The sequence below is a fragment of the Benincasa hispida genome, chromosome 1, assembly GCF_009727055.1.
Source record: "Benincasa hispida cultivar B227 chromosome 1, ASM972705v1, whole genome shotgun sequence".
In the NCBI taxonomy this organism is placed as follows: domain Eukaryota; kingdom Viridiplantae; phylum Streptophyta; class Magnoliopsida; order Cucurbitales; family Cucurbitaceae; genus Benincasa; species Benincasa hispida.
In genome coordinates, this window is record NC_052349.1 from 9,929,332 (window position 1) to 9,956,646 (window position 27,315).

The 27,315-nt window shown below is 35.8% G+C and overlaps 2 protein-coding genes across 5 annotated transcripts; both read right to left on the reverse strand.

Annotated features, from left to right (window-relative positions):
• Window positions 1-666: 666 nt before the first annotated feature.
• LOC120080957 (peptidyl-prolyl cis-trans isomerase FKBP20-2, chloroplastic) lies at window positions 667-13,234 on the reverse strand. Of its 4 annotated transcripts, none has more exons than XM_039035653.1 (7): window positions 13,053-13,234; window positions 11,855-11,951; window positions 11,524-11,735; window positions 11,260-11,369; window positions 3,662-3,770; window positions 3,212-3,288; window positions 667-1,422 (listed from the first exon to the last, which is right to left on the reverse strand). In XM_039035653.1, exons 1-7 carry the CDS (start codon window positions 13,102-13,104, stop codon window positions 1,303-1,305), a joined length of 777 nt encoding a protein of 258 aa, XP_038891581.1. In that variant the 5' UTR covers window positions 13,105-13,234; the 3' UTR covers window positions 667-1,302. The 4 variants fall into 4 exon arrangements, with proteins under 4 accessions (XP_038891581.1, XP_038891578.1, XP_038891576.1 ...); XM_039035650.1 differs by having other exon boundaries at window positions 11,524-11,738; XM_039035648.1 differs by lacking the exon at window positions 13,053-13,234 and adding an exon at window positions 12,554-13,034 and having other exon boundaries at window positions 11,855-11,947.
• A 1,714-nt stretch (window positions 13,235-14,948) lies between these two features.
• On the reverse strand, window positions 14,949-17,492 carry LOC120072085 (homeobox-leucine zipper protein HAT3). Its single transcript, XM_039024505.1, has 4 exons — window positions 17,127-17,492; window positions 16,564-16,892; window positions 16,047-16,126; window positions 14,949-15,477 (listed from the first exon to the last, which is right to left on the reverse strand). Exons 1-4 carry the CDS (start codon window positions 17,263-17,265, stop codon window positions 15,171-15,173), a joined length of 855 nt encoding a protein of 284 aa, XP_038880433.1. The 5' UTR covers window positions 17,266-17,492; the 3' UTR covers window positions 14,949-15,170.
• Window positions 17,493-27,315: the final 9,823 nt, after the last annotated feature.

Sequence of the window (27,315 nt, forward strand, 5' to 3'; positions counted from 1 at the left end):
CAGGCCACAACCTGCCCTTAACAATTAAATTTTCTCTCTCTGTTTTTCACCTTTTTAAAGAAAATTTTGTTGATTTACAAACCCAATTACTAATTTTTGGTGTTCAACATAAACAACACCATACCATGTAGATTAATATGTTAATTTAAAACCAACCAACAAGTTTTTAATACCTAATTGTGGTAGTGATTATTTGAATTACTTCCTTACAATATATGAACTAAATTGAAACTTTTAAAATGATAAATCATCATTTTAGTTTATTGTTTAGTTTGCTCAATTTTAACCGTTGATGTTTGAGAAGAAAAAATGGTACAAACCTTTTCATTTACCAACTATGATGTGATATGGTCTAAGTGAGTTTAATAATAACTGATATTGGCATTCCTCTCTAGAAGTCAAAGATTTAATCCCTCATCTCATTATCGTTGTACAATCTGACATATATTCACTATTTACAATGTAGCAAGAATAAATATAGGTGAAAATGGTAGGATTTGAGTGTTACGTCAAGATCTTATCAATCTTTCTCTCGTTGTTATTTGTCGAATATTAAGTATCATAATATTCAAATGCATGGATGACAAGTTCTATGATAAAATCAAATACATTATAAAACTCAACTTTAAATTTGAACGATGATTTATTGTTCTCATCAACCTCAAGAGTTGCAATATTTTAAGAGTGCTTTCGATCATTGTTTGAGTTATAGACATACATCATTTATCACTATGGTAGTGTAATTTACCATTATTACAAATGAATTTACATTCAAGTATAGAAGCACTTCTCAAATGAAGCTGATAAATCGATCTTTAATTCTTACTTAGCATCCATTGATCAACGATAAACTTCTGCACTTGTAATTGTGTTATTAAAAACAGTCGCAGACACTTTTCTTTCAGTTCAAGGATAACTAGCTTGGAGATTGAACCAATAACTTTATAAGATCGTAATTGGTGCCTTATCTGCACGTGAAGAGGTACAAACTCTTTGCAAAGAGTAGATAAGCAAAGTTATGATTGTGCTCCAAGGTCGGCTCAGGAGATCTTGCCCACTCATTGGGAGAAGGTGAGAGAGAGAGAGAGAAACAAGTAACTTGGTAATATGATCTTTAATCTAATGATCAATCACTACAAAAACATCTCAGTTGGGGTGGGGGTGGGAGGAATTGACGGTTATTTTCCAAAAGGTTCCTCAGTAGAAAAGGTAATAAGTTCAGCATATACATAGAGCAGTGTGGACTTCTTAGGTTGATTCATCTCAAAGCTCCATGTACCTCAAAAAGACAACCTTCAACTCCTAGTTGCAAACAATATCAGAGTAAAAGCCTATTGTCCTCCTCTGACAATCCTGGACACTCAACAGTTCCACATCAAACACTTCAAACTGTTTTGAGCTGAAAAATGTAGAAGGCCCCACCTGTGGATAATCAAAAGTCAAATCAATTGAGATGAATCATCACATATCATATTAGTCACAGATACACAAAAAATGGTGACCACCAAAGTAAGTAGACAAGTGAACATTAATGTGAGCATTCTGCCTTTTCAACTTAAAGCAGTAAGCATGGGTATCCATAAGTTTTTCAAGATATGGGAACAGTGAAGACAATTTTACTCCAAGACAAAACAATGAAGTTTATCTGCATATCTGATTAGATAACTGAAATCCAGAATTCCTCCTTTGTCTTACTTGCATGGAAGACATGCCCAAAATGAGTGGAAGACATGCCCAAAATGAGTGGAGCAGAAAACTACCCTGTTTCAGGCAGATGATGGACAGCGAGTTTGTGGCTCTATGACAAGGCAATATGCTCCAGTATCATGCCCATTCTGCAGTTTTCTTTGAATTTAATGACAAGCTTCCGGTTCATATTACGTGCAAGAAGAATAAGCATCAGCTTATACATATTTCAGAAGAAATTTCATTCGTTCCAAGAAGTATGAATAACTATGCAAAGGAGGTTACGTACTGAAGGAGGAATTCACTCAATTCAGTGAAGTTCAAATAGTTCTTCATCTGACCGCTGAAGCTTAGGTTTGCAATAAGTTGATGCAGAAAAGAGTGGCTGTTGCATCTAAATGGGCACAAAAATTTTCACAAGTGAATGCATTAAAGAATTTCACTGTTGCAAATGTGAGGTTGCAAGTATAGGGTTCTTAAGGAAGGTTTACTGCCAAAAGAAGAGGTCTTAAGTAAAGTAGTCCTAGGAGATTCATTATTGAATATAACATCTCTGTCAAACCTTCTTTTCCTATAAAGGCAGGAAAGGGTGATAATATTTCTTCTTAGGAAGATGTTTTTCCAATGTCCATATTAGTGTGTCTACTGAGAATGAAGATCCAGAGAGCCTGTTTTTCCAATGTCCCACATGAAGAGATCTTCAAATAAACTCCGAAAGGAATTATACCCATTGTACTTCTCCAACAAGCTTCAAGATTTTTCGAACATCCACTTTGTGGTTACTGGTTTAGATATAGAACTAAGGTCTTCTGGATTAGTAAGGCCCATTCTCCGGAAATTTGCTCTGAAAGAAAACCCAGAACCTTATATTGTAAAGAACGCGGGGAAATTTTGGAGAGTATCAAGTTTTGAGGGTTTTCTGGGTGTATTTCAAAGGCTTTTCAGTTTTCACAATCAATTACTCCTGTATTTTGAAGGGTATTTTTTTAAAAAAAATAACTTTTTGCAACTATTGTTTCTTTTCTTTTTTATTAAAGCTTGTTCGAGGAAATTTTTGTAATCATATTGCCTTCTTGGGTTGATTTCCTTTCACCAGTTGTACGCTTACTATTATTGTCCTCTTATTTATTAGTTCAACTTATTTGCCAATGCCTGCTAGAGTTCCTCCATTGTATTACTTGTTTATCTCGAGTGGGCGACTATCTAATCTGCCCCAACCTAGTATGTATGTTCTTCTCCAATATTAGTGTGGTCTCGCCTATTGAGATTCTAGTTTTCTGCTAAGCAAGAAAACGTCGCTTAATTTTCTATACGACTATAAACAATCTCATGATAAAAGATAGAGGGTTATCTAGCTGGAGATGACTTCTATGACATAAAAATACAACTGTAGCAAATGGGAGGTCAAATTATGGGTGGTCTTTCATTGCATGAAAAAAAATTGCTGCATATATAACAATCCGTTACAAGAAATTTAAGATGTTTATATAAAACTGAAGCAATAATCATATGCTTGAGAACTCACAGGTGGTCCAAGTTCTGGTGGAATTATTATTCTCCTCTTTCCCCCTGGTCTCATGCCTCGAATTCCTTCCTCGAATCCTACAATATTTCTCTTTCAGATGCTATCTGATTATATTCAACTGTATGTCAATTTGTAATTATATTCAGATGCTACCGAAATAGCCGGATTTTCAACAACAAATAGATCCTTTCATTGATCATGTTATTAATGTTCTAAGTACTTCAAGTCGTATAGTTTTAATTCTATTTTGTCCAACTGGAGATGTATTTTGTAACTCCTTTGACTCGGAGTTTTTCTCCCCCTCTTTTGTAATTTCATTGTAATTTCATACATAAATGAAATTGTCTCAAAAAAAATGTATGTCAATTTCTTCTTACTTTTACAAGATTGGTGAGTGTTTCCCCTTTTCTTTGTGGGTGTGTGTGGTGATGGGGGGCCTAATTTAACTACCTGGGACCAAAGCATTAGTGCCCACACGGATTCTGGCAGGAGAACCCTGTAAGTATGTGCTGTCAATTCGACGACCAGATTCATTATAGCCAACATAGTGAAAAATCACCTGAAAAGTCCTTCACAGTCAAAATGTACACTAGGAAACTCCACTAGTGTCAAAAACATGCAATGATCACTTATTACAAAATCAGCTGTTTATATAGAGGTTGGTGAATTATTTTTACCAACACATTTAAATTGTTCTTACAATTATTTAGATGAAACCAAGAAACATTTTTCATACATTTCCAGAGATCAAGTGAACATTGAAGTTCCTAGAAATAGAAATTCAGCTTTGTCTTTCAGAGAGACCTAATCACTAAACTATGTATCCGAATTAAAATCGTCTTATGTTAACCAATTCTAAGTCATGCTGACTGTAAAAGGTGCACGTGCATATAGCATTTTTATTAAGCTTCTGAGATTCTTATACAAAGTAGTCATCAATGGACCAATAATCTTTTGAGAATTGTAAGTGAATATTCACCGAGTATCATTTAGCCGTAGTAGGATTAGAATAGATTAGGGTATTATGGCCAAATCCTTAATTGATTAGGATTGAGATTAGTTTCCAAAATTGATTAGAATTATGATTAGTTTCCTTGATTTATTAGGATAAGGATTACAATTAGGATTAGTTTGCTTTCAAATTCTCTATAAATAGAAAGATTGCCTTTATGTATTGACAACTTTTGATTCATAATAAAGACTTTGATTTGATTCTTGGAGAAACTTCTCCTTTTATCTCTTAGGCTACATCAATTTGGTATCAAGCAGTTGTCTAGGCCAATGTTAACGGTCGTCGGTGGAAGATCGGGAAACTTTTGGCGACACGATCGCAAGAGGGAGCTTTGTGAGTTATGCTCGTTGTTGAACAATGCACCTCTAATTAGGGAGAACCCTTGAAATTCCAAAAAAGAAAGAAGAAACTGAAGATTTTTCAAGATTTTGCAAGAATGGACTTACACTGATCAAAGAAGATGTCCAAGAAAAAATCCATTAGTTTGTATACACAAGAAAATCAATTCTACTTCCAAAAACAGTGCTGGAATTTTGACTCAAGTGATTCTGAAGAAGAATTCCAACATATTAATTTTCCCCATGTCCGATTTCCTCGAAGAACTTATCATTATCCACATTAGAAATTTAATTTTAGTGATTCTAGTGACTCCACTGACGTTTCTAAGGCAGTTTGGGACAGAATAAGAAGGCAAAAATATTGACAAAGGGCCCAACAATCCAATCAAATCCGTTTTTCAAGAAACTACCCGGCAAGACTTTAAGAACCACAAGGAATTCAAAATCTTCCTACAAGAAACCAACATTTTAATCAGCCCATCCAGCCAAGAATTGGTGCTCTTGGAAATCAATTGGCAAGACTTCAAGAACCTCAAGGAACTCAAGATCTTCCGGCAAGAAACCAACATTTTAATCAACCCATCAAAACTAATGAAAACCAGCACTTGGGAAGAGATTTTTAGAGATCAATTACCGGGATATATGAAGGAAGATTCAATGTCTTTGGATGAAGGCTTTGTTGAGCATCATGAAAACTTAAATATGGCTCGAAAAAAGAAATATTATGATGAAAGAACACCCATGAATCATCCCAAAACCAATTTGGAGGTCGAAGCATTTTCAAGAAAACAGAAATATTCAAATAAAAACATTTATTTGGAGGACTTTCGAAAGAGAATGATGAAATTTGGGTTCTTTTGGAAAAAAAATAAGGAAAGGTATAATTATAATCAAGATTTTTCAAGAAACCATCAAGAATTACATTTAGTCACTCAAAAAGATCAAGAATTCATCCACTGGGTTGTGAAATTGCACAAAAAATGAACAGAGTAGAAGAAAATAAAAAATCAATTGAAGACAAATCTAATAAGAAAGGTAGAAAGATCGAAGAGGAGCTTATGTTGGAAGAAGAAAAAATTGATGAAACTAACATAGAGGTTGCTCAATTCGAATCAGATGATGAGGAACAATTAATCAATGAAATCAACGATGGAGGTGTTGAAGAAGATGAAGCCACTACAAAGAATGTGTCAATTTGGTTAGATCAATTAACTGAGACACACAACCAACTAGAATTACCTCCACCGCAAGAGGATAGAGCAAAAATTAGCCTTGGCCACAAAGAAAGACAACAAGAGAATCAACAACACAAATGGTATGCAAAAATGTCCAAGATTTACCAAGGATCATTCAAGACAACCAAGTTTATATCAGAGAAAATATTAGGAGGATGTAAATTCTTCAAGTGTGGAAGAAAAAGATACTCATGGGCAACCTAATTCAAAGAAAATTGAAAATCTTTTTACTCCATTCTTTGAAGGGCCTGCATATATTTTAACAACAAAAGATTTTTTGAACAACTTAATTCTTAGGTTAATTGATGATAGCATTGATGGAAATAATTTTCCCTTTCAAGAATCAAATATTCGATATATTGGCGTGGCTCGTGAAAATCGGTTGTTATTGGTGCCCGATGTTCAAAGATGTGTCTATTTGAGTGACTTACTTTTTATTTTTATCTTCATTTTATTTTAAAACTCGAGGACAAGTTTTTTTTTTTTGTGTATGGGGGGTGGGGGGAATAGAATTATGTAGTAGGATTAGAAAAAAATTAGGGAAATCCTTAATTGATTAGGATTGGGATTAGTTTCCAAGATTGATTAGAATTAGGATTAGTTTTCTTGATTTACTAGTGTTGAAAATGTTGTATTTGCCTTGAGGGCGGTTTAGTGTGTTGAAAATGTTGTATTTTCCCCAAGGGCGGTTTAGCTTTTTTTACTTGTCTCTACTATTTTTGGGTTTGCCCGGGTCCACTTATACGTTGTATCTGTGGTGTTTTAGTGTGTGGAAAATAATAAAAATTCTTCTATTGTGGTTTTTTCTCCCTAACCTAGGGTATTTCACGTAAACTTGTCTTCTTCTTTCTTCTACCCTTCTTTATTTCAATATGGTATCAGAGTAGGGTGACAAAACCCTAGCCACCATTAGCGAAGGCATAGCAGACATCGTAGACACCGCCGTTCAAGCCGTCGTCGACAGGTACCTCCAGTCGATATTCCGGCAGCCGTCACAGGGAGACCCAAGCAGCAGTGCGCCTACCCAGATCACGCCGGTGTACCAGGGAGACCTGAGTAGTAGCACGCCTACCCCTGTCTCTTATACACATCTAGATGTGTATAAGAGACAGCCCAAGCAGCAGTGCGCCTACCCAGATCACGCCGGTGTACCAGGGAGACCTGAGTAGTAGCACGCCTACCCAGATCGAGCCAGCGTACCTCCAACCAACCCAGCCACGTCTTCGATCGACTCAGTCGGTGTCGTTAGTTCCATTCACATCTGTCCAGCCTACGCAGGTTGCACCAGCGCCTTAAGCCCAGTCGTCACTTCTCCCGTTGCGACCCAGATCAAGCTGGCGGCCCTAGCCCAGCAGTTTTCGTCTCTTCCGATCGCGGCCCAGATCGCTCTGGCGGCCATAGCCCAACAGTCGCCATCTCTTCTGGTCGCGGCTCAGATCGCATCAGTGCCTCCAACCCAACAGCAGTTGTTGCGTCTGTTTGCGCCATCTCAGCTGGATCAGTCCAGCCTTGGTAAACCTTGAAGCCCCTCTGTCTCAACCGATCTCCTTTCAATCGAATCAAGATCCTTCTAACACTCCGTATACGGGTGAATCCTCATATTTTCCAGGTGGACAGCCATCGACTACAAGAGGCACCTATCCTCAATATGCACCGGCTAAGCAGGGGGCAGTGGGTTTGACTGGATTGTCTCCAATGGTGGTTCAACAGTAGTTAATTAGTCTCCAACAACAGATTGTAGCCCTTGGAACGGCTATACATCCTCAGTCAGCAGTAAATTCTGTTATGTCTTCTAGCCTACCAATGTACTCAGAAAATCCGGTAACTTCTTTCCCTACTTTACCTTCAACGAATATACTATCTAGATCTGTGGGAAATTCTACAGGGAAAAAATTGAATGGTCAGAACTCGTGGTCTCAGTCCATCAAAATGGCCCTTGTAGGGCGTCACAAATTTGGGTATTTAATAGGTGAGATACCGAGACCTCGACCCGGCAATCCTTAAGAGCTTATTTGGAACAGAGAAGACTCCTTACTTCGCTCGGTGTTGGTTAACAGTATGGAATCATAGATAGGTAAACTCCTACTGTATGCAGCGACTGCTCGGGATATTTGGAAAGCCGTTCAGAAATTGTACTCTAAGAGGCAGAATGCATCACGGTTATACACACCTTGCATAAACAAGTTCATGAGTGCAAGCAAGAGACTATGGATGTTACTTCGTATTTCAACAAGCTATCCTTAATATGGCAGGAGATGGACCTGTGTCAGGAAATTGTCTGGGAGTGTCCGTGTGGTGGAGTACAACATTTCAAAATTGAGGAAGTTGATCGTGTTTATGACTTTCTCGCCGGTCTAAACTCCAAGTTTGATACTGTTCATAGTCTGATACTGGGGCAGAGACCGGTTCCTTCTCTCATAGAAGTATGTTCGGAAGTCCGATTGGAGGAAGATCAATCAAGTGCTATAAACAACCCGAGTGCCAGCTCCCTTGACTCTACAGCTTTTGGTGCAAAATCGTCTAGGTCCGATGGTAACAAGCAAAACAGTAAGTCTCCTCCAATATTTGAGCACTGCAAAAAACCCTGGCACACTAAGGATCAATGCTGGAAGCTACACGGTTGGCCCCCAAATGGCAGACAGCGCCCTCCGAATGATAAGTCAAAATTTGGTCAAGCACTCGCGAGTGAATCTACTAATGGAGCATCACAACCACGGGTGCATCACCAAAAGATGAGCCTCCTGTTGCTTCGCCGAGTACTGTCCATGAATCAGAACCGGCAACGGCTCAAGATCGTGATACCTCTGTGCTTGATAATACTGGTAAGTGTGTTGAGGGTGGTGTAATTGAAAATAGTGAAACTGTTGAGACTGCTTTAGATAATGCAAAGATTGCTGATGGCGATGGGTCATCAGGAGAGACTCAAGAGGATGGGAACTTGCTATGTGTAATCGAGTGTGACCACTGACCTAGTACTAGTGAGGAGACAGGTAAAGCAAGGGAGTATGATGCCTCTCTTGATATGCCCATTGCGTTGCGGAAAGGGACCAGGTCTAGTACCAAGTACTCCATGCATAGTTTCTTGTTTTACGCTAACTTGTCCTCTGAGTTTAGAGCCTTCACTACTAACCTGGATACTGTAACAATACCGACCAATGTGAATGTGGCCATGGAAATTCCCGAATGGAAGGCAGCGGTTATGGACGAGATGAAAGCTCTTGAGACGAATAAGACATGGGATCTTGTGGCTCTCCCTAAAGGGCACAAGACTATCGGGTGCAAATGGGTATTCACTGTTAAGTATAAGTCTGATGGAACATTTGATAGATACAAATCAAGGTGGGTAATTAAAGGGTTTACTCAGACGTACATGATTGATTACTCAAAAACTTTCTCTTCAGTGGCAAAACTAAACACGATTCAGGTTCTTCTCTCGGTGGCTATTAACAAAGATTGGCCTCTCCATCAACTTGATGTGAAGAATGTGTTCTTAAATAGTGAATTAGAGGAAGAGGTCTATATGAATCCTCCTTCGGGGTTTGAAACAGTCTCTGAGAGCTTGGTTTGACAAATTCACCACCTTTGTTAAGTCCCAAGGTTTTATTCAGGGACACTCAAATCATACCTTGTTCACAAAGAAGTCTGCATGAGGGAAGGTGGTTGTCCTGATCGTGTATGTTGATGATATTGTTTTATCAGGGGATGATACCGCTGAGATTACCAGATTAAAACAGAGAACGGCAGGTGAATTTGAGATTAAAGATTTCGAGAGTTTAAAATATTTTCATGAGATGGAGGTGGCAAGATCAAGAGAAGGAATATTTGTGTCTCGATGAAAGTATACCCTTGATTTGTTGAAAGAAACGGGTATGACTGGTTGTAAACCTATTAACACCCCTGTTGAAGCCAACGCTAGGCTAGGAGACTCAGCTGACGAAGTTCCTATCAATAAAGAAAGGTACTAACGTCTGGTAGGAAAGTTAATTTATTTGTCTCATACTAGACCAAATATATCCTATGCCGTCAGTGTGGTTAGTCAATTTATGCAGGCACCTTACAAAAGACATATGGAGGCTATTACTCGAATCCTGAGATATTTGAAATCTACTCCAGGAAAGGGCCTAACGTTCAGAAAACATGACAGAAGACGCATTGAGGTGTACACTGATTCTGATTGGGCAGGATCTGTTACTAACAGAAAATCAACGTCAGGGTATTGTACCTTTGCATGGGGTAATCTCGTGACTTGGCGAAGTAAGAAACAGGAGTGGTTGCTAGAAGTAGCGTTGAAGCAGAGTATAGGGCTATGAGTCTGGAAATTTGTGAAGAGGTGTGGTTAAAAAACGTCTTATCTAATCTCCATCAAGATAGCGATACTCCTATGAAACTCTATTGTGATAACAAGGCAACTATAAGTATGGCTAACAACCCTATGCAACATGATAGAACTAAACATGTGGAGATCAATAGACACTTCGTTAAAGAAAAGTTGGATAGAGGCAGTATTTGCACACCCTACATTCCTTCTAGTCAACAAGCTGCTAACATTCTCACTAAAGGGCTACCAAGGCAAAGCTTCGATACGTGTATTAGCAAGTTGGGTCTTATTTGACTTATACGCCCCAACTTGAGGGGGAGTGTTGAAAATGTCGTATCTGCCCTAAGGGTGGTTTAGTTTTTTTACTTGTCTCTACTATTTTTGGGTTTGCTCGAGTCTACTTATACATTGTGTCTGTGGTGTTTTAATGTGTGGAAAATAATAAAAATTCTTCTATCGTGGTTTTTTCTCCCTGACCTAGGGTTTTCCACATCTTTCTTCTAACCTTCTTTATTTCAATAATTAGGATTGCTTTTGTTGATTAATTAGGATTAGGATTAGGATTAGTTTGCTTTCCGATTCTCTATAATAGAAAGATTGTCTTCTTGTATTGACAACTTTTGATTCATAATAAAGACTTTGATTTAATTCTTAGAGAAAGTTCTCCTTTTATCTCTTAGGCTACATCACCTTCTAGGATTTCTTACATGAACAATCTTTAAGGTGCCAATCTTGTTGGCTGACATCAGAGATTGGAATTCATTTCCTGGAAATCTAAATTTTCGACTCATCTTCTCCTCTCTCTCTCTCTCCCTCTCTCTAACAAAAATGAACTCTCAATCCACATTGACACCATAAAATGCAACAAACGAATGGGCTAGCCAAACAATATTCAACTGAATGCATGCTAAACTCCCTTCCAGCCCATTTTATCAATTATCATCTAAGGATAGAAATATGTGTTAGATGCCAAAGTTAAGGCATAATAAGAATGCCAACACTTCATTTCACAGTATAAAGGGAATTTTGAAACTATACCGTATTGGTTTGCTAATCCTGAATATTACACCACTAAAAGATAGATATTGTCTCTGCAAGAAAATTGAAGAAAAGATATTGTAGTTATGAAGAGAAGAAAATCAAACCTGTTGACCATCCTTGGGGCAATCACCATTACCAACTTCGATATCCCAATATATGAGCCCAGAGTCACGTTTAACATAGGTCTCTGGTGCTATAACCTTAACCTCAAAACCTGAGCCACACATGATAAAAATCTGTAATGTTTAATATGCATTTGACTTGATTTACTCTCTGTTCTTTCCAGGAAATACATCAAAGTTACATTTAGAAAGGCAATGCCTTGAAGATACCCTGATAGGGCTATGATATAGAAGCATGATCTATACCTTCTCTGACAAAGCTTGGAAAGTCATCAGGTGCATTGTTTTCCCTTTGTCTCCGTTTGTTTTGCTCTAGTAAGCGTCTTTCATCATATGGATTCTTATTCTTCGTCTTGGCAGAAGAATGCCGAGTTGGAAACAAAGCTGTAGTTGATAAGAAAAATAGGAGAATCTTTCGCCTGGAATCCTCATTGGATAACGATATATAAGAATTCTCTCTGCTGAGCATGCACAGAAAATTTTCTGGTCAGCATTTATAATATGATCACAAGATACCTTCTTCACTATGAAATACAAATCAGTAATCACGATCATCAACCAATACTCAAAGTCTAACCGGCTGTGATTGAAACTATGACATGAGCAGTGGCGCTGTACTTGCTTGATTTGAGTTATGAAAGCTCTTGATGTTGCACATCCTGAAAAGGCCCTGTCTGCCAGAGGGCGTCAATAGACTCATAAAACCAAAGGAACAGGCAGAGATGAACCAATACAATATTCAACCCAATTCAATGAGGCATGCATTTAAAAACAGTGAAATTGCCACTTTATCTGTTAACTAACTATTGAACCAAAGGCTTAAGTTAATAGATTATTGTAAATGTAATTATAACAATTCTTGTAAGTACAGGCTTGGGAATGATTTTGAAATGATTGAATTATTTTTATCATGTTAAACACACTTCTAATGACTCAAAATCAATTAAATGTTTAGTTTTATACTTTTAAACACATTTTTTAAACTATTAAAATTGATTTTGAAAGATTAAAAGCATTTTACGAGTAATTTTGAAAATGATAAAAATGATTTTAACCATTTTAGAATCACTCCCAAACATATCTTTAACACTTCCTCATTTATGTTCTTAAAAGAAAATACTGATAAATGAGAGTCAATATTGTTAGGAGTGCAAACAAAATCGCATATTGGTTAGAGAAGGAAACAATCAGTAAGGACAATTATCTTCATTGGTATGAGGTTTTTTTTAGAAGAAATCAAAAGCAAAGTCACAAGGATAAGTAGACAATATCATACCATTGTGGAGATACGTGGAGGGAATCCATTGTCCCTATAATTGGGAATGAAATAAAATTTCGGAGGTACATAAGAATTCTTACTTTATACCCTGTTAAATCACCCCTGAATCTAAAAACTCAGGTACCCGAAAATTTAATTATACCAATACAATAATCAATATATATTCTGGTAAATGAATAGCTTAGATAAGCTCAACTACGAAAAAATGAACTTGCAGAAGGGGAAGGAGGGATCACTAAAGGCGATAAATCGCACTCCCTCTTCTACAAGCAACTATTGAGCAAAGCAAGGAAGATGATACGAAACAAATTGCCAACAATATTGATAATCTGACTTCAATCAAGAGAAAAATCAATCGAAATAACCCAATTAATAACAAAGTTCATTGTGAATATACAAAGGTAGAAAGTACCCAGAATGCAAGAATTAATCTCTGTACATTTCATCGCATATTGAAGATATGAAAGAAGAAGATAGGGAGTGGAATGGATCTTACAAGAAATAGAATGGCCGGAGGTAAGAGAGGGCGTTGAGCAAGTAATAAGCATATCTTCTGCAAATAAAATGGCGGAAAACGCTATGGCATGGCCGTTTTCCCGTTATTCCGAAGGCATTATCTTCAGTTTTCTAACTAAGATCGTATGTTATCTCATTTCTTATGGCGCCCTTTTACGATTTTTCCGAAATGCCATTTATCCACTATCGCCGCAAATGACCCATCTACGGCTAAGATTATTACCATTTCTTTTTTTATTTTTTTAAATTTTGAAAAGTTTTGTAAATATTTAATATTTTTCTTAAAGTATGTTATACATGTTTAATCCTTTAACTTCGTTGTCATCTTTTTTGTCCGGTCACTAATTTTCTAATTAAAATAATTAGGCATTCAAGTTTTTTTTATCGGACTTAGGCCATTCAGTTTTTAACTTTATTTTTATTCACCACTCAAAAAATTTTTAGTAGCCTTTAAATATTGAAAATGTAAAATTTGAAAACTAAATCTCGAATAAGATTCGAATTAAATAAATTTTGAAAAATACAATCAAATATTTATATAATTATTTCAAATTATGGTAATCATTTTCTTGAGTTGATTATTTCATCCCAATAATTTATGTATATATTCATGATCGTGAATAGTTATTCAATTACTCTCTTGAAGAAAAAAGAGAGAAAATCTCCTAGAAAAATATATGAGTAGAGTATTTTGAAGTCATATTGACATTAAATTTTATCTAAAAACCAAGAATGAGATGTAATTCAGAAGAGATAATAGTTCAAATATTCTTTTCAATACAACACAAGGAAACTTCAAAGTATAATTTCAAAGCAATGTCAATGTCAATATGCTAAAAATGAGACGTTTTTATTTTATTTATTTTATTTAACTATTTTTGAGGTTGGCAGCTTTGAATATACACTCCACTTTCCTTTTTGCAATCGAGACTTTTTCCAAGCACAAGAAGGCCCACAATATATCTGATTTATCAAAGCCCATGCTTGTGTTGGCCCATAGAATTTGTTCTTTTCATCTTATTTCGATATGGGTTTTCCTTTTGTGTGTTATTGGTAGAGACGAGTTAGGCCGACTAAAAGTCTAAAGAGATAGAAGACATAAAAATAGAGATATAAGCACAAGTTGAGATACCAAGGTAAATGAGACTTACATCCGACCAACGGTCACCTGTAACTTTAAAACTTAAAGGTTAGTTCAAGTGAATTGCTCGAAACCTAAAGTGAACTCAGATGACCCACAAGAGAATTTAGAGAGAACTCAGATGACCCACGAAATAGCCTAGACGGATTAGGAAAACCCATTGAGGAGTCTTAACTGAACTCAGAGAATCCATAGAGAACATGACAGAAGCCTAGTAGTAGCAGTACAAAGTCATAATGACAATTCATGGATAAGTTAAGTCAAGCATATTTGACATTGGTAGTCATTTTGGCAAGGTGGAGTTGTAATCGTTCAAAGTATAATAACTTAGCGATGTTGTGGATTAATGAAGTTTTGTTATGAGATTAGATATCCATTACATAATATCAAATCTATATATAAGCAATCAGAATTACTCGAATTTTACCATTAGAATCAATTTTCGGCATCAAGACGACCCAGAAGAAACTTCCAATGAAATAAAGCTTCTTTGGATAACAATATCAGAAATCCCCTCTGGCCATTCTTTTCAAGATGTATGATAAATATATNATATTTCCTTTTTATGAGTTCAACGTGCCATGTAGGGTGGGAGGATATACATCCTTTTAAAATGTATCTGGCCGTATAATTAAACAATCGCTTTCTGCTAAAGTGGCATTTTCCCTCTATATCTAACCATATGTCAAATATATTCAATATCAATAACTTATTTACTTGTTTTAAGCACTTATATTGTCCGTGAGAAAGAAAAGGGTCTCCATTGATCTTAATTTGACCATATGATTTCACTGTCCTTCCCTCTCTCACTCGCAAAATCTAACTTAATTCATTAAAGGAGAGAATTGGGCAGAGCTAACAAACCTAACCACTACCAGCATCTCCAAAACAAAATTTTCCATCCTCCATAGTCATTAATTAACTCAAAATTCCCCATAAGGAAACACAAGAAACAGATCAACGTTGGATTGGCAACACCGCCCACGGGTTGATGGCCACAGAGTGACGCTGCACACCACCTGCTGCTGGATGGCGTGTGGTCGTAGCAGCTGAGGTCGAAGAAGACGAAGAAACCGCCACACGCTCACATTGAGGGCACATGGTGAGGGTGGTAGGAGGATTCATATGCATATAGAGCTGTGGAGAAAGCTTGAGTGCTCTCAACTCTTGCACCTCCTTCTGTAGCCTTCTGTTTTCCTCTGTTAGATTCTCACAGCACCTCTTCAAGTACTCACAATCTACTTCTGTTTGCTTCAATTTGGTCCTGCCCCATCCAATTTCCACACCAATTAATCCCACTAAACTATTCTAATTCCAATTAAAATAATAATAATAAGTAAATCACCATTTGGTCTCTACTTAAAGAATTTCAATTTAGTTAAAGTTAATTTTTACCGAAATATGTTAATAGATATCATAAGGTTTTTTACTGGCTAAATTTAAGATTTATCGAAAATATACTTATTAAAATTGAGCAACTCATGAGTTTTGAAAAATAAAAATTAAAAAGTTCAAAATTTTAAAATTTTAAAATTTTAAAAAATTTGGTCACGTGCAATTGGACGAATGGGAATTAGGGATATGTATTTTAAAAAATCTGTGATGAGAAAGAATATCATTGATGATGGATGCAACAATCTTTATATGACAATTTTGACCCTCCTACTTAAATGCAGGAGGCAGAGCATTTATTAATTACGAAAGCAACAACTCCTCCGCTTTTAACGAGATTACGATTCTAGCCCTGGATGTGGAATGAATTGACTTCTAAGTTCTCTAACCACAGTGTAAAATGTCCATAGTACCCCGACTTTGTAAGTAAAATTTACTCACCTTGCCCTTCTGTTTTGAAACCACACCTCCACTTGTCTTGGTCTCAGATTCAACTGCTTTGCAAGTGCCAGCTTTTGCTTCTGACATTTATAGAAAAACATAAAGCAAAATAAATAAACGAACAAATTAACTTTAAAGTTGAATTAACCGTAAATGTATGTAACAGAAGGTCGGTTTGGATTCACTCAAAAGAAAAAAAAAATGTTTTTTTAAAAAAATGTTTTTATTTAAATATTTACTATTTTAGTGGTTATCGGATAAAAATTAAACTATTCAAACAATGCCTAAGTTTCTCAATAAAACCTAATTATGTCAATTAAGTGCAATTAGATATTTTGATTATAACTGAACCGCATATTTGACTAAAACGTTCAGCTATTTGACTAAAACGCCCTCGTCAGACGCAATAATTACGGAAATTGCCACCAATCATTTATATTACATGAAGTTGAAGGGAATCGATCCCTTCCCACCGAGCAGAGAGGAATCGTACGAAAATGACCAAATTGCCACTTACTGGATTGAGCGTATTGTGCTCTTTGAAGGTCTCCTCAAGTACCATCGACTGTTCCTTCGATAGCCTCAACTTCTTTCTCGAGGCGTCGCCGTCGCCGCCTCCGCCGTCTTCATCGTCACTCCCTCGCGAGCACGATGCTCTCTCCGCCTCCGCTTCCGCTTCAGCCTCTGCCTCATCTCCGACCGCTTCTCTCTCGCTCCTCTTTCCACTGATGCTTGAAATCGTACTGTTCGGAGATGAAACGCCGTTCTCTTCCTCGCCGTCCATGCCCGTCGGCAGCCGATTCACGTCGATTCCTCTAAGAAACGACCTCGAATCGGCGTTCCGATCTAAACAAGAAAACAGTAACGACGGTTCAGAAACTCAGTCAGCGTAAATTATCAAAATCATCAGTTCTTTCAGAAACGAACGATAATCGCGAAATCGAAGAAGAAACATACAATCGTTCAAAATAATCACAGATCCAACACAAAAACTCTAAAACAAAGAAAGTAGAGAAATAAAATAAAAATAAAAAAACCGAATGAAAAGCTAACAACAACAAACGAAATCAACAAAATTACCAGAAAATTGAAAATGCTCATTCCAAGAACTCTTGCGGAGATGATTATGCATGGAGTTATTGGACGGCCTCTGCATGTGAGTCGTAACTCCAAACCCTAAACTCAAACTCAGCCCCAACTCATCATCTCTTCCGCCCATTCTCTGTTCTTCCTCCAAGAATCAAACACTATACAGAACAGAAGAGAATAGAAGGAAACGAAACGAAACGAAATGCAAGGACGAGAAAGAAGTATGAGTAATTAATTTAGTGTTTGGATTCCGGGAAAGCAGAGAGGAAAGAAAATGGTGGGAAAATTGGGCAGACGGTGCAGCAGAGAAATGTCATAGCTTTTGCTGGTAATTTGCAGCAGTGTAAAAGCATGGATGGGACTATATATACAGGAAGAAAAGAAGGAGAATTAAATAAATAAAATAAAATAAAATGAGAGAGAGAGAGACACGAGGGGTGTAGATTTAATCATCACTAATGTCAGAGAGGCTATTGGCTCAATCATGATAAAATGGCTTTTCTGTAACCCTCTTGTTAGGGTTTTAACTTTTTTAACCCCCACAAACTAACCATGGTTGCGTCAAAAAAAGTTTTACCATGGTTAACCCGAAAAGCAGTTCAGTTGAGTTTTTTCTTTTCTTTTCTTTTCTTTTTAACTTCAAAAGAAAAAAAAAAAAGCGGCTTTCCCGCTCGTTGACCGAGTACATGTCCACGCGCTTGATGTGAATGTCACGCGCAATAAATTATCAGTTCATGATTATGCTACTCGAAATCACGTGCAGTGGGACCAGAAGGAAGTGGGGCCCAATGGTTGTACCGGTCCTTGACAGCTCCACATCACGAGGCAAATTGGTTATATCCATAGGTTTTTCAGATGTCGGAGGGCCCACGTGATGGAGCTATGGCGCGTGTTGTTGTAGGCGCGTGAAGGAAGAGTTGCCCATAATGCCATCACATGCAAATGCTACTTCCCAATTTCAATTCAAACTCTATAATAAATAAAAACTCTATAAACATGGGATTTGACTTCTGGATTCCAATTCCATTGTGACTGATTTAAAATTGTCAATAAAAGCCTAATAAATATAATTCAATCTATTTTCAGTAACTCATTTATCTACCTGACCTAAACATAATATAACTTTCTTTTTTTTAGACAATAATCATATTTGTTTCTTTTTCCCTACCAAAAAAAAAAAAAAAAAAAAAAAAAAAAAGAAAAGAAAAGAAAAAAAAAAAAAAAAAGCGCATTTATTTTGTGAATTACAAGTCAAACATTCTTTTACAATTAACCGTTATGATTTTTAAATCAGTAAAATAACGTAAATTTATTTTGACCTTGTATTAATTTACAACTAAAATTTTTAGTTTCTTCGATTTTGACCTTAAATTAAAATAAATATTAAAATTTTACCCCCAATTCAATTTTCACTGATATGCTACTTAATTTTATAGAAAACTATGTAAAAATCTTTGAAATTTTATTGTTACCGATGAAGTAAAGTTTAAACAAATATAAGTTGGACTAATGGACAATTTGATCATTGAATAACTGTGTCAAAATTCAAGTCCATTAAATTCATACCACAATTGGTTTAAAAATTCATCGAACACTTAGGAACATAGTGTTTGGTTAACATTATTTTCAACAACGATTTATTAGAGGAATTTGAAACACTTTTAAAAAAAAAATTACGTACTTCAGAGAAAGGGTGAGGTTCCAAAAACCAAGATCCCTTCAAGAATCCTCTTTTATGTGAGGTTTAATCCGGCTTTTCAAACGGTCCTATTTTTAGTATTTTTTTTCTTAATACTTTCAATCATGAATGTAGAAGATTTGATGAAGAATTGGAAAAAACTATGACTAACAGATGATGAAAAAGCATTAAAGGAAGATTGTGTTCTTGATATGCCACAGAAAAATAATTTCCATCTAAACTTCTGCTATTGGAGAAATTTTTTTCTCAAAATTTTGTAGCTATAAGTATGATAAAGAATGCTATGACAAATGCTTGGAAGACAAAAATGGGTTTTTCCATTGAGTCTCTAGGCCAAAATCTTATCTTTTTCAAATTCAACTATGCTCAAGATAAAGAATGGGTCTTCAATTCCGGTCCTTGGATCTTTGACAAACATCTTTTTGCTATTGAATTTCCAAAGGCTGACCTATGTATCTCATATTACGAATTCAAGGAAATCACTTTTTTGATGAGGATGTTAGATCTTTCTCTTGGATATCATAACAACGATATGATTGAAAAAAATGGAAACATGTTAGGAATATTCATCGAGGTTGATGCATATCAAGATGATTTTTGCTGGAGGGTGGGGGGACATGAGGATTCGTGTAGCAACAGATATCTCAAAACCTCTTAAGCGTGAAATTAAAATTAAATCAACCTCTCATCCAGAGGGCCAATGGTTCAACATTCGCTATGACAGACTCCCATATTTGTGTTTCATGTGTGGTCACATTAGCCATTTAATCAAGACCTGGCAAGATAGATCAAAAGAAAAGGATAAAGAATTACTTCAATATGGTCCTCGATTGAAATATCAAGGACCTACCCAATTCAAGAAGAAGACTCCACCACCATCGTATGAAAAAAAAATGAGGAAAAAACCACAGGGACCTCCCAAAAAATAAATCTGACCATAAGACAAAAGAGGCCGATATCAGTATAGTAAATGATCCTGAAACAAGATCAAAACCTCCATTTTCAGAAGCTTTACAAAATATCATGGAGACCAAGAAACTCAATGATAAACCCTCTATTCCAATTATTTCTTTAGCATTAATACAAAAAAGGGTAAAAACTAGCATGGAAGATATATCTCATATCAATTCAAATACTATTTCTACTTTTGATTGGGAAGATAGCTTTCTAGACTCTCCATTTACTGATGCAACTAGTTCATTACCTGAAAAAAAAAATTAAAGAACTGGAAAAGGGAAAAAAAGTGTTGAATATTTCACCATCTATCATCAAAGCAAAAATGAAAAGGAGTACAAGAAGTTTTATATATATATATATATACACACAGAGATTATCAACAGAGTTTATGTTCATCAGAAACACTTTCACAACTACGCAACTAAACCACTACTTTTATGTCTCATATTCCAAAAACTCATGTACATTTAGTAATGGTATGCAGTCTATCAAAACTAAGACCCCAAAATATATAAACCTACAACGCAGCGGGAAACTATCGTCGTGTGGCAGTTGACAACTCAACTTGTTTTTGGAACTTGATTGCTATCGAGGGGGAACATAAAACATTGAAAGCATGAGCTAAAGCCCAATGAGTGGTAATTTGATATGAACATAAGTTTTCCCTTTCTAAAATATCGATGAAGTTTATCAATGTTACAGTTGATGCCCTAAATCTCGTGATTTTGTAGTTTGTAATTGTATTATACAAAAAAACTATTTAATAAAATAAGAAGTATTTTATTTGACATTTAGTTTCATTAACCAACAAAGACCAATAAACTAAGATCCAGTGTTATCTTCTCTAACTTAAACATGTATGTGAAGACACGCAAGTGGATCATGTTTAAGTGATAACTTAAACGATCTATATTAGATGGATAAGGTTGGATACCTGATTCTGGTAACACGACAAATACGACCTGCTTTGTAGTTGTTACAATTATTTTAAAATAATACAAATGATCTAATCTTGATCATTCATGTGGAGACATGTAAGCAGGGGTATTCTATACAAAGAGTTTGTATAATACAGAATCACGAAATGAATAGTCCTCAATATAACACCGTTGCTAGAAGAGACTCATATTTCACTAGGATGAATATAAATGACTTAACTTGAGTTCTGAGTGAGTTGTGAACTTCTACATATGAAGACGGTCCTTTGATCTGCATGAAGGAAATCGAACACAAGGATTTACATGAGCAGCAGAAAGATTATTCTAAATTACAATCATATATGAACATTACAATTACAGTCATAAACAGAAACATACGGTTATGCATTCATTACATAAATTACAGCATGAAAATACAAATGATCAAGCAGAACTCTACATACATTTGTAGACTCATCTCCACACTCATTGATCATGAACGCTCGAACATAGCAACCTTGAACGCTCGAACAACACGACCGCTACGCAGCACGTACACCACAAACTCGAACTCAATGATCGCCTCGGTCACAAACACCCCAAGAGCACGAACAACCTCCACAGAACCTCGACGGTGTCGAGTTAAGTATGACACCACCAAGAAGGCTACCTTGGTATTATCGGTGTGAGAATCCGAGGGGTGGGCTCTGTGTGAACGTGGTTTGAGGCAGAAGACGGAGGAATCAACAATTGTGTAAACGATTTAGTAAGTGGGAGATAGATGAACCTATCGTATAGGTCGATGCCCAATCGTTTAGCAAAAGCTAAGTGATCGTCTAGCAAAAGCTAAGCGATCGTTTAGCTCATCGCTTAGTTGCGTGTCTGTCGCCTACAAAAACTACACAATCGTTTACCTTGGTCCAAGTTGAGTTGTCGCTTAGTAAATCGTATTTACTTGACAACTACCGTGAGATTAATTTTCCAATAGAGAATTCACAAAAGCTCAAACTTCAACATTATTAAAACTAGAAAATCAATTTTCTTTTTATCTCACGGTTACCACGAAACCACCAATAACCTCCCACTCCATTGGTTATTACAGAAAAAGATTTAATTATCCAATAATTAATATTATTATAAATATAAATAATAACTAACTTATCATAATATATTTATAACCTATAATTTTAATATTTCATCTCATGAGACATATAAACTATAGTTCTTTTTCTATTCCATGGTATTTAATGTATATCTCATTTACATTAATCATCCACTAGATGTATCTCATACATCATACCGATCATATCATATATAATCGAATTACCTCTTGTCAATTTGAACATTTCAAATCAATACCAAGAACTAATCCTCAACTAAATCCATTGAGCTACCAAGGGGACCTTACGGTTCTGTAGCTCAAAGCTCCAACGGTACGTGAATAACTAACTAAACTCTTTAGTCACGGGATCCACCATCCGTTAACTGCCAGACACTTCACTAAAGACTAACAGCTGAACTCTTCTTACCACAGACATATTATGTGTCCATCTTAACCAATCAGCAGTGTGATAACTCTTCACAGATCGCTCGTAAGTACAGTTGAGCCAATAACCGTTATGCCCCGTAGTTACATCTAACTCCTTAAGTACCATTGATCCCTCTAATGAACATAAGTCAAAGTCCTACTATGACTGAGTCCTCTCTTCTAAAGAGAAGCTATGATCACTATGTTCAAGCCCTGGAATCAACCCTTAAGGGAGCAATCTCTCTACTTATCCCTGATTCAAGAAAGAAGTGAATTCCATCTTGTAGATTAAGTTCCCAGCTCCCAGATCAGACAAGTCCCCAAAAAGGTAAGCATGTTAAGTTGGCAATCTGGCCATTCTCACCCATATTAATCAAAGAACCACCTTCAAAGGCAAGAGTTCCCAAAACACTAAGGATTGAAGTCGTGTCACCTATGGTCGTTTAGGTGAGATGTAAGTCTCTAGTATCAACGGTGTTATATACAAAGTCTAGTCGTCTCGTGGTTTGGTCTTATAAGAACTCTTTGTATAGGACACCCCTGCTCGCACGTCTCCACATAAATGGTCAGGATCTACCGTCTGCATTAGTTTACAACACTTGCAAACCTCTACAAAGCGGGTCATATCCGTAGTGTCACCAGGATCAGGTATCCCACCTTAATCCTTATACTACAGACCTATTTAGGTTATCACTTAAGTCATGATCCACTTGTATATCACATATACATTATTAAGTTCACATAAGATAACCAATGAGCTTTGTTTATTGGATATGAGTAAATGTCAGAATAAAATAACAATTATTTTATTCATCAAACAATGTGTATCATTACAAACAATGAGACTCCGGGAGAATTAGGACATCAATCCCAACACTGCATGGGTGAGAGTGACTTGTTTCGCTGACTTAATATGCCTACCATTTTGGGGATTCGTCTTATTGGGGAGTTAAGAATGTAGCTACACAAGAAGAAATTCACTAATTCTCTACTATTAGGATAAGTAGAGAATTGCTCGATTAAGGGATGATTCTGAGACCTGAAAAATGTGGTGCCACACCCTCTCCTGGTCTGAAAGGGATTCGGTTATAGTTGGACTATAGCTTTTTGTTCATTAGAATGATCAGTGATACTTAAGGAGTTAGATGTAACTACAAGGGTAAAACGGTAATTTTGGCCCAGTTGTACTTACGAGTAATTTGTGAAGGGTCAATGCATTATAAATTGGTTATATTTAATGGACACAAAAACATATCAATAGTGCAAATAGTGCAGCTGCCATCCTTCAGGAGTGACCTGCAACTAATTGAAGTTGGTTAATTTAATTAAAAAGTTTAATTAATTAATTAATCAAGTATGATTGGAGCTTCAATCTATAAGTTCATAAGGTCCCTTTGTTCGCTCAATTGGGATTAATGAGAATCGAATTAATTTTGGATTAATTTGAATTGTTCAAACTAATAGAGAGAATTATGAATATGATACAGTATAATATAAAGTTTTATTTAAGAGAAAATAAATATTTTAATATGATTCGAATATTAATTATATGAATGCGATTCATATAAACACTATAGGTTAAAATTAATATGAATATGATTCATATTAAATATTATAGGTTAAATGAGAGAATATTAAAATATAGATTATATTGTAGGTGATATAATATAAACTATAGGTTATATGTTATATTTGATATAACATATGGTTTAATATATGATATATATATGTTGGGTTTTATGCCCTAAAACTCATAGATAGTAAATGTAATTAATTGACCGTCATCAATAAAGAGTTATCGATGTTATTTCAATAAATTTTGTTGATTCTGTTGTATTCTATTTTGTCTTAATTACCCTAAATCTAATAAACTGACATCTTAGGCTGCCTTATGAGTCTTGAATTGTATGTGGAGACATACATGGATCAATGTTCAAGATACAGCCTGAAGGGTCTATAGTATAGAGATAAGGTTGGGTATCCTGGTGACACTATGGATATGTCAATTTGTATTTGATATAAATGCAATAATCCAACGCATTCATGTAAGCGACATGCGAGTGGGGGTATCCTATGCAATGAATTTGCATAAGACCGGACTGCGAAATAGTAACCACTAGATGTAACACCGTTGACTAGTTAAGTTTCTATTTCAATAAGATGACCTATGCAACTCAGTCTTGATCTTGAGTGTATTATGAACTCCTGTTCACGAGGGATTGTACTTTGATTTGTATGGGTGAGAGTAGCCAATTTGTCAATTCAATAAACCTATCATTTTAGTGACAAGGCCGAGTGGGGAGCTTGAAACATAATAATACAAGATGGATTTCACTCTTTCCTGACTTTAAGGTAAGTAGATGAACGTTCTCTTAAGTGGTGTCTCCGGAACTTGAAAAAAGGACCCTACCCTTTCAATGCCCCGAAGGGGTTTCTGTTTAATGGTTGGACCATAAATAGGTTGTTCATTAGAGAAGCATTGGTACTTAGGGATACAAAGGTAACTTAAGGATAAAACAGTAATTTGACCCAACTGGTGCTACGAACACTCATGAAGGACTATCTTGCTATTATTAGTCTATATCTGTGGACATAGAAATATATCTGTAGTGAGAGTAATGCAGTTGTGGGTCTTTAGTAAAGATGTCTACGGGACGGGGCAGGGTCGGGAATGTTATTCCCCATCCTCGTTTCCATCCCTGCCCTTCATTTCATTTTCCATCCCTGTGAATTCTCATAAGGATCGGGATGGGTATTCCTCGCGGGGAATTTTTCCATTAACTCTATTACTAAATTGTTTATCATAGTTAGTTTTATATGACAATTTGAATTTAAAGATAAATTACTCAAATTTTGGCCTAAAAAACTAATAAACTTTTTTAGTAAAAAGAAATAAATATAAATCAAATTATTCACATATATAATCTAAATGTAAATATTCAATTTAAACATATTCATTATCTTGACCAATAAACAATCAAACTTGAAATTTAAATGTAATGTTTATATAATAATAACAACACAACATTAAATAAGTATACTAAATAAATATATAAAAGCTAATCGGGGCGGGGGCGGGGAATATTCTCCGTCCCCACCTTCGTTTAGCTCATGGAGAATTTTTTTCCCCCACTCCCTTCTCATTCCCCGTCCAATTCGAGAATCCCCAATCCGTTCGAGGTAGGGCCCCACAGGGAAATTGAACATCTCTAGTCTTTAGTGGATGTACCCATAATTAACAAATGTTGATTATGATAATAGTAGTATTGTGGCTAATTTCAGAGAGCCTAGGAGTCATAAGCATGGAAAGCATATTGAGTGTAAGTATCACCTAATTTGGGAGATTGTTCATCGAGACGACATGATCGTCATGAAAATTGCTTTAGAGCACAACATTGTTGATTCGTTTACAAAGACCCTCGTGGCTAAGGTGCTTAAGGGTTACTTGGAGAGTCAGAGTCTATGAGACAGGTCGCATCTATACTAGGGCAAGTGAGAAATTTTACTGGGCGTGTATTGTATGCCTTAGTTTATTGGTTTTTGTGTACTATGTACTGCTTTTTACTTTATTATGTACACCCCACTAACTTTAGGTCAAGTGGGAGATTGTTGGGGTTAATGTCTTAAATCTCATGGTTTTGTTGTTTGTAATTGTATTGTACAAATAATTTATTTATCTAATAAAATAAGAAGTATTTCATTTAACATTTAGTTGCATTAACCCACAAAAACCAATAAACTAATATCTAAAGTTATCTTATGTAACTTAAATATGTATGTGGAGACATACAGGTGATAACTTAGGTCTGTAGTAGATGGATAAGGTTGGGTACCCTATCCTGGTGACACTACGAACATAAAGTGCTTTATAGTTGTTACAATTGCTATAAAGTGCTACAAAATTTGATCTTAATCATTCACGTGGAGACATGTGAGCAGAGGTATTCTGTACACAGAGTTTGTATGAGACCAGACCACGAAATGAATAGTCTCTCTATATAACAATGTTACTAGAAGAGACTTACATTTTACTAGGATGACCATAAATGACTTGACCTTAATCCTGAGTGAGTTGTGAACTCCTGCCTATAAAGTCGGTCCTTTGATTTGCATGGGTGAGGGTGGCCTGTTTCGCTGATTTTATGTCTACTATTTTAGGGATTCGTTTAATTGGGGAGCTGGGAATGCAGTTACACAATAAGAAATTCATTCATTTCCTACTGTTTAGGTAAGTAAAGAAATTTCTCCCTTAAAGATTGATTTCGGGGCTTAAACAATATGATGTCACACTCTCTCTTTGCCTGAGAAGGGTTCGGTTATAGTTGGGCTAGAACTAATTATTCATTAGAGGGATCAATGGTACTTAAGAAGTTAGATGTAACTATAAGGGTAAAATGGTAATTTTGGCCTAGCTATACTTATGAGTAATTTGTGAAGGGTGTTTGGTGCGAAATATGTGTCGTTAATTCTATCTTACCCAAAACAAATTAAATTTATAAAACACTAATTATAACTAGAACTAACACGTAGTAATAGTAGAAGTAAGAGGTCAATCCCAAGAGAATCACAATTAATTGGCCTAAAATAGACTACTTGAATTCCAAAATACAAAAGATTAAATGGGGGGTTTGTTTTAAGAACTAAAAGCTATCTAAATGAAAAGGCAAAGAATTGATATAGGAAATTTATCAATAAGAGAAATAAGAGAGATTGTGATATAAGATTCAATTGGAATGAAATCTTGGGATTTTATATAAATTAGGCAATTCTATCATTGACTTAACAAAGAATCATGCAATTAGATTTTTCAATAGTTCATTAAGAATAAATTCTCAATGCCCTAATTAGCTAATTTCACAATTAACCCTAATCTAAGTCTTAATTGCTTCCTAAAGACATTTCACAATTAATTCCTAAATTGCATTAAACTCATGGGTTTTCTTAACTATTCAAATCTTGAAATCAAAAGACTGAAAATTCAAGATTGATTCCATCAATGTTCTAAATTAATAAATTCTTTAAAGAAAAGAGGAAAAGAAGTCCATATTTTCTTTTAATACTACTAATTCTTGCAACTAT

Excerpts from the sequence above, each read along its gene's own strand:
- LOC120080957 (XM_039035644.1), bottom strand. The coding sequence starts at position 12,624 with ATGTACCTCCGAAATTTTATTTCATTCCCAATTATAGGGACAATGGAT. Across the intron at positions 11,739-11,854 it reads CATAGTTTCAATCACAGCCG|CAGAGAGAATTCTTATATAT; the intron begins GTTAGACTTTGA and ends GTGCATGCTCAG. Across the intron at positions 1,423-3,211 it reads CACCAGAACTTGGACCACCT|GTGGGGCCTTCTACATTTTT; the intron begins GTGAGTTCTCAA and ends GATTATCCACAG.
- LOC120072085 (XM_039024505.1), bottom strand. The coding sequence starts at position 17,265 with ATGGGCGGAAGAGATGATGAGTTGGGGCTGAGTTTGAGTTTAGGGTTT. Across the intron at positions 16,127-16,563 it reads AGCACAATACGCTCAATCCA|AAGCAAAAGCTGGCACTTGC; the intron begins GTAAGTGGCAAT and ends TATAAATGTCAG. Across the intron at positions 15,478-16,046 it reads TTTCAAAACAGAAGGGCAAG|GACCAAATTGAAGCAAACAG; the intron begins GTGAGTAAATTT and ends TGGATGGGGCAG.